At 31.9% G+C, this 10,657-nt stretch overlaps 1 protein-coding gene and 1 long non-coding RNA gene across 4 annotated transcripts; one reads left to right on the forward strand and one right to left on the reverse strand.

Annotated features, from left to right (window-relative positions):
- Positions 1-467: 467 nt before the first annotated feature.
- On the reverse strand, positions 468-2,958 carry LOC115984252. Its single transcript, XR_004090449.1, has 3 exons — positions 2,671-2,958; positions 1,704-1,770; positions 468-793 (listed from the first exon to the last, which is right to left on the reverse strand). It is a non-coding gene; the product is annotated as an uncharacterized LOC115984252 (long non-coding RNA).
- A 2,349-nt stretch (positions 2,959-5,307) lies between these two features.
- On the forward strand, positions 5,308-10,152 carry LOC115984253 (LEAF RUST 10 DISEASE-RESISTANCE LOCUS RECEPTOR-LIKE PROTEIN KINASE-like 1.4). Of its 3 annotated transcripts, XM_031107218.1 has the most exons (4): positions 5,308-5,487; positions 6,195-7,325; positions 8,459-8,701; positions 8,741-10,152. In XM_031107218.1, the coding sequence occupies exons 2-4, from the start codon at positions 6,224-6,226 to the stop codon at positions 9,931-9,933; spliced, it is 2,538 nt and encodes an 845-aa protein (XP_030963078.1). In that variant the 5' UTR covers positions 5,308-5,487; positions 6,195-6,223; the 3' UTR covers positions 9,934-10,152. The 3 variants fall into 3 exon arrangements, with proteins under 3 accessions (XP_030963078.1, XP_030963076.1, XP_030963077.1); XM_031107216.1 differs by having other exon boundaries at positions 8,459-10,152; XM_031107217.1 differs by lacking the exon at positions 5,308-5,487 and having other exon boundaries at positions 6,163-7,325; positions 8,459-10,152.
- The last annotated feature ends 505 nt before the right edge of the window (positions 10,153-10,657 follow it).

Consider the following 10,657-nt stretch of genomic DNA (forward strand, 5'->3'; position numbering starts at 1 on the left):
AGGAATTTTTTCCAGGATATTCCTCAAAAAGCATAAATTACACAATCTAATAAAAAGAAAATTTTATATATTGACAACAAAAATCAAAAAACACGCAAACACATAAAGTTTTATAACATAAAGCTTGTGGAGTTCAGTTGTGGTTGTTGTTAATGTTGCTGAACAGGGATGGACAGCAATGGCTAAGGAGAGTAAGTGAGTTTCTTATTTTCTTTTTGCCTTTAGGTTTGATTTAGTTTTAGTTTGATTTAGTTTTAGTTTAAATTGTTTAATGACTTGTGAATCTGCGAGGCACTGAGGCTGTCACGACCCAAACCTATACTTCAGAGTTTAGAGCATGACCGGCATGTTAATATTAAGTTTACCTCAATACTAACACAAACCAGCCTAAACTAAAGGTACTTATCAAGAATTGTTTCTTGACTTCTTGCTTAATTTATTACATAAAAGCCATAATATACAAAAAATGATGGCAACCTTGAAATTTCATTTCCTTCGAACTTGGAAAATTACCACCTAGCTGAAACTTAAGGTATATATGTAAATATTTCATAGCTAAACGTTCAGCGAAACTCTTATTACAAACCTAACCCCAAATATATACAACTGGGGTTCAAAACAAATTAAGGTACCGAATTACATCTGTGCTCAAAGGATCAAGTACATCTTGATTCCTCCTATACAACAAAAGAACTAACTGCTATACAACAAAACTCTACATTCTTACAAACAAGAAAACACAAAATCCTTGCCACCTCTAATACTCTCACTGCTTCTAGGAAGAACCTGTGCACTGAAATATAATAGGGTGAGCTGTGAAGCCCAATAAGGTTTTAAAGCTCCATGGGCCTTTAATAAGAATGCATGTAAATCAAATAGTTTATGGATATGCCAGATTTGATAAAATAACCTTCATACTGTTTATATTGTTCTTAAAAATAAGTTAAGAGCTTTAGATGAGAATACTTCATTTTCCTTCATATAATAAATAAAATGACATAATAAGGAACTTAAATATAAGTTCAGTAATCTTATCTTTGAACAGATTATCAAATACTTTATCATAACTTCTCATCAGATTTATAACACATTCAATATACCTTTCTTATCATCATACTTTTCTTATAATTTCCAAATAACTTTATCTCGTTTATAATACATATTAGTTAGTCCAATTGTAAGTCTGTCACTACTTTGGGAGGCTTCCAGCACAAAGTACTAGGCATCCAACATTCCCCACAATGCCAGGTAATTCTAGAATCATATCATAAAACATACTTTCAACCATGGGGGTAGGTTAACATCCTGGCTGTTACCAACAAGGGCGAGTACAGCAGAACCAGTCCCACTTTTAATGGCCAATCAAAATTTCCATGGAAATGCCAGTATTATAACCCGTACTGGCTGAGTTCAAATCATAACAATGGAATAACCCGAACGCTATATTTTTCTGATAACTATGCTTTTACATAATTATTTCATAATAGTAGCATATCTACTTCATTCTGAAATATTATTTTCATGATATAGGTACTAGCATTAATATGCTAAAGTTATCATATATATAAGATTGAACACTCACAAACATATATTTTACTTAAATCATGCTTATATGTAATATCTCTAATCAACAAGTTTTAATGCATAATAGTTTTCGAAATAATTTTTATACTTATTAAAAGCATACATCACAAGTCCCTTACCTGATAACAGAAGGCGCGAGAGATTGTACACGAGGAGCTCAAGTGTCCGTGTTCTCGTTCTTGCCACCTAAATGAAAAAACAAAACTTATTACAGAAAAACTCTTCCTAATATATAAACTTATACCTCAATCATAACCTAACTCTCAAACTCAAGAAAATCTTAATTCTCATTACATAAAGTTCCCCAAAACATATGATACAATCATCAAACACATTTTTCAGCCAAACCAGAGAGAAACCAATCCATAAAATTTATATATGCTTCAAACATACCAAAGGATGAGCGTATTAAATTATAGCTCAAAACATATAACCTAACTTGAGAATTAAATCCACAAAATCGGGTGTAGCATATGTTGTTCACTGCTCATTCCAACAGCATATGCTCCATTTCTAAAATACAAACGGGCTGCCCAAACACCTCCAATTGTCATGAAATTTTACATAACTACTCCCCTGTATGTCCAGTATAAATCATAAAAATTTCGGAGTCAAAGCATAAACCCATGATTTACTAAAAATCACACAAAACAGGATACTCAAATCTTTCCTGAGAGAATTTCTTGCAACTTACAAATTAAACCATTATTTTTATGTTCATCCAAATTATGTGAGAACACTTCTATAAAAACCATGTATGTCTTAGAATTCATAAAAACTACTCCTTGCATCCTAATTCACAAAATACGATTTAATACAGAATTTTCTTGTACTAAACGTCAAATCTGTCACAGAGACAACTTCAGTACACATTCTTACAAAATCATCAGCAAATAGCAATAGGCCTTAATTTCATTTGGGTATTTTTATACCCATAGTATACATATTAAAATATGTTAATAAGCATTCAATTGATCAAAATATCATCAAACTTTCAATCACTAAAACAGAATCATAGTTCAGCCTCTAAAATCAGGATAGAGGATAAAGAAATAGAAATAAACAAATGAAGGTTTGATTACTTACCCACAAACTTGGAAGCTGAAATTTTAGTGTTAAACCTTTAATTTCTTCTTTAGAGAGGGATATTTTGTTTTGGTGAGGGAGAGAAGGCTGCCGTGTAAGAAGGGGAGAAGAAGGAAACAAGAAGAAGGAAAGATGAATAGAGAAAGAAGAAAAGGAGTTGCTGGACTTTCTGGTCTGAGGCAGCCAGCAAAATAGGATAAGAAGGAGACTTTTGGGGCACAAAAGAAGTTAAGAAATGTGGACAAATTGGGGTGGGATACGTGGGATGCTAGGGAAGAAAATCACACCCACTTTTCAACCCTTTTCTTTTTTCTTTGCATTCACAGTTATATATATATATATATTCTTTGCATTCACACTTATTTTTCTTTGCATTTACACTTATCTACAAAGAATAATATCACTTTACACACACACACACACACATATATATATATATATATATATATATATATCCTTACCTTTATAAAGTTATATCCATCACATTAAAAGGGCATATATGTTCTATAATATCACAAAATCAAAGGTTCATGCACTAAAAGTAATTAAGATAATGACATGCATATAAACCCATAAATTAATTAGGCAATTAGGTTGGGGTGTTACAGAGGCAGTGAGGATTTAAAATATATATATATATATATATATATATATTTGTTGAATTAAAAACGTAATCGTGTTGGTGTTGGAGTTGCGATAATCTTAGTCTGAGATGAGATTGATCTTATACTGGGCTTTTCTATTGGCATTTGGTTTGAGCCTTATTAGTGGTTTTATTATAATTTTTTTTTTCCAGATTTTCGTTCAAGTTTTTTTTTTTTTTTTTGGGTTTTTTCTGTAGTTTTTTGGTTGGACTGAGATTCAACCAATGGTCAAACAGGTGACTTCATAAATAATATAATTAATAAAATTTTAAATTATATAAATAAAAATATAATAAATTTATTACTAATAATATGATAGAAAAATGTAAAAACATAATATTTAGTGACACTTTTCGTGTAAATTTAATCAAATTTCCTTAGAATGGACAATCAGAGGTTTAATTATAATCATAAAAATAAAATGTTTATTTTATATATATATATATATATATAATGAATTAATTGATGTTATATAAAAATTAAGTAACTTTTTAAGTTTATTCACTTAATTAACTAAAACTACTATTTTTTTTCTAATCAAAAGTATCGGAAAAAGAAAAAAGAAAAGTAGTTGTACAATGAAAAAAACTAAATTTACGTGACTTTGACTAATTAGCTATATAATATATATTATAATATTTTTGAGAAAAGTAGTCGTACAATGACAATGTGTCAGGTAAAACAAAAACTAAAAGTTAAGCCATAGTATAGGCTTAAAAGAATATAAAAACATGTGGTTTTTTTTGCTTGAAAGACCCTAATATATTTTTAAGTTACTCAAATTATGGACCAAAATTTAATTTTATTGGCATAAAAAAAATTCAAGGTGTTCCCAAAATTTTTTTTGAAGGTAGATAAATATAAAATTTTAAATTATTATGTATAATTTTTTTTTTTTTTTTTTTAGGTAAGGTTGTCCTGGGACCAACCGGCCATAAGGTGGCATCGCCTTTGCCAAACAACAACAAGTGAAAAAATTATTCAACAAAAAGCCTATTATAAAACAAAAAGATAAAATTTGTAACTCGTTCAACTTATTCAATAAAAATAATTTCTAATTTTATTTTTCTTTAAAAAAATGGTATCAATAAAAATATTGTGGTAATTTAAATTTCTTAGTGACCACTCTAAAAAGAATTCCAAAAACCACCATTGCATAATCGTGTTCGTGTCTCCCTTTCTCAGAATATGACTCCACGCATGAAAAAAAAATTAAAATGAAATGAGGGACATCTATTTATAGAAACACTTACACCTATTCATAAAAGCTGAGATAATGAACAAATACATAGTTCCACTTCATTTTGGATACTCACAGTAAACAAATACTAAATAAATATTGATTAGATTCTAATCAGGTTGGGTGACCCAGCCTAATAACCAACTTACTTTATTTATATATATATATATATATATATATTATTAATATCATTAGTATTATTACATATTTCGAAAATCTAACCATTAAATTGCATGTTTTTTACGTTCTTAATACACATGTTAAATTTTGTACCAATCAGAAATTATTTACTATATAATCTATAATTATATTTTATGCATAATTTTTAACTACAAAAAATTACAATTTAAACAATTTATTGACTTTTCTAAATAAAAAAAAAAATTCTAAAGAAAATGTAATCCAATAATAAAGGTGTTAAATTTAAGTTTTTAATCCATACACGTGTCAGACATGGAATTGGAGTAAAAGAATTTTGGATAAAAGAGAGATACTACGTCTACAATATTTTTACAACAAATCACAGGTGGTTAGTTGTTATTGGTTCAAATTTAAAACTAACACTAAGATTACTTTTTTACCCTAACAATAATAAGTAACAACCTGCCAATTAAGATTTGTTGTAAAAATATTGTAAAAATGTTATAGACATATCATTTCTTTAGACAAAAGGACTTGAGAAATAACATTGTTCAGCGGAGGAGGAACTTCCTCTTCTTTCTTTTATTTCTTCTAGAGTGCGTGAGAAAGTAGCAAGCATATCTTTGCTGAAACTTTCAAATGGTTATAACTTATGAATACCAACACACCATTTTGAATCGCAATTCTTTCAAACTGTCTGTCTCTCTCTCTCTCTCTCTACCAATTCAATTATGTCAATCTCCCAGAATTTTTTGTCCTGGATCAATATGCAGAAGCACTAAATTGATACAAGTAAGCTTCAAAGAATTTTAGCATCTAAATATGTAATTGCAATTTATGGTTTTGTATTCGTAATTTTTTTGTTAAAGATTTGAAACAAAAGCAAGCATTCTACTAAAAAAACAATAGTTTAATTGTTATAGATTTGTACGTTTTTGTTAGTAAGTAGTGATTGTGCTTGCCAATTCTGTCATATGCTACAGGTTGAACAGCTGTTGTATTGTAATTAACCAATTTGATTAGAGTATAAAAAAAGACTGGATAAAGTTTAGTTACAAAATTGACTGTAACTTAAGGTTACAAACTAACTCAATAAAATAAATACTACAACATATTTTAAAAATCTAACCGTTGAATTGTATGTTCTTTACGTCCTTAATACACATATTAAATTTTATGTCAATCGGATATCATTTATTACATGATCTATAAGCTTATATTTTGTGCATAATTTTAAATTACAAAAACTTTCAATTTAAAAATTTTAATGATGACATAGTTATTGTTCTTTAATTTTCTTGAAATTTTGCAAGCATAGAAAATATAAGAAGATGTAATCCAATGATAGATTTGTTAAAATTCACATCAAATAAAAAGATATTAAGAAAATTTGTAACCTAAGACTATAATTAATTTTGTAATTAAACTTTAGCCTAAAACTTGTTTTCTTAATTTATGAAAATTAGATATTTTCTTATCAGATTTCAATATATTGTTAGAGCAGCAAGTCGAAAACCCTTCCATTTCAATGGCTTCAACTTCAACGTCTTCATCCTCTTCACAAAGCTCATCCATCTTGGATGATCCATCAAATCCTCTGTACCTGCACCATGAAGAAAGCCCTGGTGCTATGCTTGTGTATCAACCTCTCGTGGGAGAGAATTACCCAACTTGGGCTAGATCAATGCGAATGGCATTGATTGCCAAAAACAAGTTAGGGTTTATTGATGGCACATTGACTCTCTCATCTCCAATGGTCAAAACACCATCAACAATTCAAGCTTGGATTCGCTGCAACAAAATGGTTGCTTCATGGATCCTCAATTCTGTTTCTCAAGAAATTGCTACAAGTATAATCTATAGGGACACTGCTCTTGAAATCTGGAACAATCTCAAGGAGAGACTTTCACAAGGAAATGGACCACGAATTTTTCAATTACGGAAGGATATTGTTGGTAGTATTCAAGGACAATCATCAATTACTTCATATTTCACTCAATTGAAGGTTTTGTGGGATCAATTGCAACATGTTCGACCTTTCCCAGTGTGTTCTTGTGGATCTTGCACGTGCAACTTAGGTCAAAAAGTCAGTGATCTTCAACATCAAGATTTAGTGGTACGATTCTTAATGGGTCTTAATGATTCCTATTCTCAAGTTAGGGCACAAATTCTGTTGATGGATCCTCTCCCATCCATCAATGAAGTGTACTCCTTATTGATTCAAGAAGAAAGGGAATGCAGTGTGAAAAAAAATTTAGATCCTCATATGGAATCAACAACCCTAGTTACTAAGGTATCTTCTTCTGCAGGAAACAACAATAACAAGAACTCTGAGGGGAAAAATGATTCCACTTGCAATCACTGTGGAATGATGGGTCACACTGTTGAGAAGTGTTACAAGTCAGAGGGAAAGAAGTCCACTGTAGTACACCAAGTCAATCTTCAAGATGAACAAGTTGAAAAGAATTCTACTTCTGCGTCTACCTCATTTTCATTCACTAAAGAGCAATGCCAACAATCCTTGGCTACGCCGGGAACTCAAATTCAGTCAGTCAATTTTGATTTTGCTAGTAAAGAACACATGGACAACAATGTAATTCAGCCAGCCACTCACTCCACTTTTATGGCAGGTAATTTTCCTTTTTTGCAGAACTTTCATCGTCCTAATTTCAGTTGTGAATTGAGGCATTTGATATTTTCTGAAATAGTGGTTAATGCCTTAATGGACATACATATGAAAGTGATACTTGTGTTATGGATGCTAGGGCTACAAATCACAATGTACATTCTATTACTCATCATAATCGCATTTGTAAAGCATTATGTTGAGGAACTTCCAAATGGTGAAATAGCTATGGTAACTCACATAGAATCTATTAGATATTTTAATGAAATAGAGTTTGGAATAAATAATTTGATGTGAGAATTTTTGAAAAGTGGTTTAGTAAAATAGAAGAAGTAAGTTCTTGTGCTAAAAATAGACAAAAATTATTGCATGAGTTGATATGGATGCTCTTAATCTTCTCTTGAGATAATTGAAATTAGTTTTTTTTTTTTTTCTTATTAATTTCTTTGCAAGAAGATGATAGTATTTATGTATTGCTAATGATTTATGAATTTCTTAATTCTATTTTTTTTTTTTTTTAAGAAATAACTGAAAATGCTGAAATCAGAAATAAATACTATAATCACAATAAATGCAATGCTCTGATCAAAATTCTAATTCTGGTGTTCGCACCACAATGTCTCTCCTTCTCAACCAACTTTGTTATTAAGTGACAATCTGGCAGCCCTTCATATGGGTTCAATCCGGTTTTTCATGAATAAATTAAACAGATAGAAATAGATTGCCATGAGAGACAAGTTACAAGCTGGGACTATAATATAAAGCTACTTCATGTTGGTATATTCAACGCTTTTCTCTAAGATGGTTGTGATCAAACCCATGCTCCCATACTCCATCATGAGGGTGAGTGTCAAAGAATTGAACAAAGCAGTAAGCATTCTGCTGAATTTCTTGTACAGTCTGCATAAACGAAAATAGTTTAATTGTTATAGTTTCCTATGCTACAGGTCATATAGTGTTCACTTCTTGTTATTTAGTAATTGTAGTGTTTGCCACATGCTTATTGGTTACACTGTAACCAGTTTGACCAGTTTGATTACTCTGTTTTTAGGTTTTAAAAACAAAGTTTTAACTTCTTTTGCTAATTAAATGAGAATTAAATATTTTCTTAACATATTTTGATATTTTTGGTAGCAGAATTTGTTGCCAACAACAGCTCAGACCCCGGCAGTTGGGTAAGGAATGGAACAACAAACCCAATTCCAAACTTCTCTAAGCAGCTTTCCATTGCATCACTCTTCCCAGCCTACAACTCTGACACTGAAACTGATGCTAGTTCAGAATCCAACGAAATACCTCCAAAATTATCTCTTTATTCTAATTCCATAATGTCATTCTTCCCACCAGCCAGGTCTCAATCAGACAGTAGTAATTCTGAAAATCATGAAATAATTCCCACTGATCCTTCAATATCAGCAAGCCCCATACACCCAATCCGAAAAGTTACCTTCAAAGACTTGTTTGAGTTTCGTAAGTGGAAGAGCAGTAATAGTGCAGAATCTAATGGAACACCTCCGAAATTCTCTCATTCTAAAAAAAAATCCATTCTGTCATTCTTTTCCACAGCCAAGTCACGAACAAACAATTCCAAAAATGATGAGACAATTCAGATAATTCCTAGACGCACACTCCTAACACCAAGCTTCAAAGACCTGATAGGAATTGTGGGTAAGAAAGAATATCCTTTGCAAATGCTACTTGAAGCCACCAACAACTTCTCAGAATATCACAAGATTGGAACGGGTAGCTTTGGCTCAATCTACCGTGCCACTTTAAATGATGGCCGAGTAGTGGTTATTAAGCGAGCTGAAATTTCAAAGTCTAAACCATATGAATCATATGTGAACGATTGTGAGTACCATGGCAATGCTTTCCTAAGTGAATTGGAAGCTTTGTCCCGCCTTAGTCACAAGAATCTTGTTCGCTTATTGGGATTTTGTGAGGATGATAATGAGCATGTATTGGTCTTTGATTACATGAGAAATGGTAGCCTTCATGACCATCTTCATAAGCTTCCAAGTACTCCTCTAATGTCATGGGTTACCCGGATTAAAGTGGCACTAGACATAGCTAGAGGCATTGAGTACCTGCATGTATATGCAGTTCCACCAATCATACACCGCGATATCAAGTCGTCCAACATATTATTAGATGCCACATGGACTGCCAAGGTGACTGATTTCGGCCTATCTTTGAAGGCCCCCATGGACGCTGAGTCACCCCTTTCACTTCTTGCGGCTGGCACTGTTGGTTACATGGACCCTGAGTACTATAGGCTTCAACAGTTGACCACTAAAAGTGATGTGTACGGGTTTGGAGTAGTATTGCTAGAAATGTTGTCCGGGTACAACGCAATTCATGCGGATGAAAATGGTGTCCCACGGAATGTCGTTGATTTTGTAGCGCCATACATCATCCAAGATGAAATTCAGAAGGTTTTGGACCCAAAAGTACCACCACCTACCCCATTTGAAATAGAGGCAGTGGCATATGTTGGGTACCTAGCAGTAGATTGTGTAAGTCCTGAAGGTTTAAATCGCCCCTCAATGACTGAGATTGTAAAAAGCCTACAAAGAGCCTTGGACGCATGTTTGGATCCAGATGCTGAATAGTGTTCATTTCATGATTAGTTTAACTGTACTTAAACCAACTGAACGTTAACATTAATGTTAGGTGGCGTGGTAGATGGATGTGTTTGTGGCATTCCTCGCAGTGGAGGTGATGAAGCTACCGGCCAAATATAAATAACTTGACATTAATAGTTTTCATCTGTTTATGATAGTTCTTAATCCTAATGTAATCTTGAATGTTAATGAATTTTCCTTTTGGTAGATTTGATTGATTTGCCTTTTGTTGTGAGGTTTGGGGGGTTCAACGGGCTCTTGGTGGATTGGGAGATACCTTATTGGTCAGTTGGATAAATTTGCTCTTTGGAGATCTATTTTGGTTGATTCAAGCACATTCTTTATCTATACTGCTCAATGTTATTAGTTGTGAGGTTCAAATTATTTTAATTGCCATACAAAAGAAAAATTAAAGACATTATAGGTTGATTTCAGTGGCATCCTTCTCCTAAGTATGATTACTTTTCTCAATATTATGAGACCTGCGATTCAAATAGTGATTTCAGCACATATAATTTTCTGTTCTATATACTTTGAATCTCACCCTGATTCACTCTAGCTTGAGGCATATATTTAATGTCAGTGTATGTCACAGAAGTTTTAAAATGTTGAAATATTCTTTTATACTTTTTTTTTCCAGTAATTAAAACATTTTGAACAGCTCAATGACCAAGTAGAAACTTTTCAAAGTATAAGGATTAAATTGAAAACA

This window comes from Quercus lobata, chromosome 4 (assembly GCF_001633185.2).
Source record: "Quercus lobata isolate SW786 chromosome 4, ValleyOak3.0 Primary Assembly, whole genome shotgun sequence".
NCBI lineage: Eukaryota > Viridiplantae > Streptophyta > Magnoliopsida > Fagales > Fagaceae > Quercus > Quercus lobata.

Coding starts and splice junctions, on each gene's coding strand:
- LOC115984253 (XM_031107216.1), top strand. CDS start 6,224: ATGGCTTCAACTTCAACGTCTTCATCCTCTTCACAAAGCTCATCCATC. Junction 7,326..8,458: donor TCACTCCACTTTTATGGCAG/GTAATTTTCCTT, acceptor TTTTGGTAGCAG/AATTTGTTGCCAACAACAGC.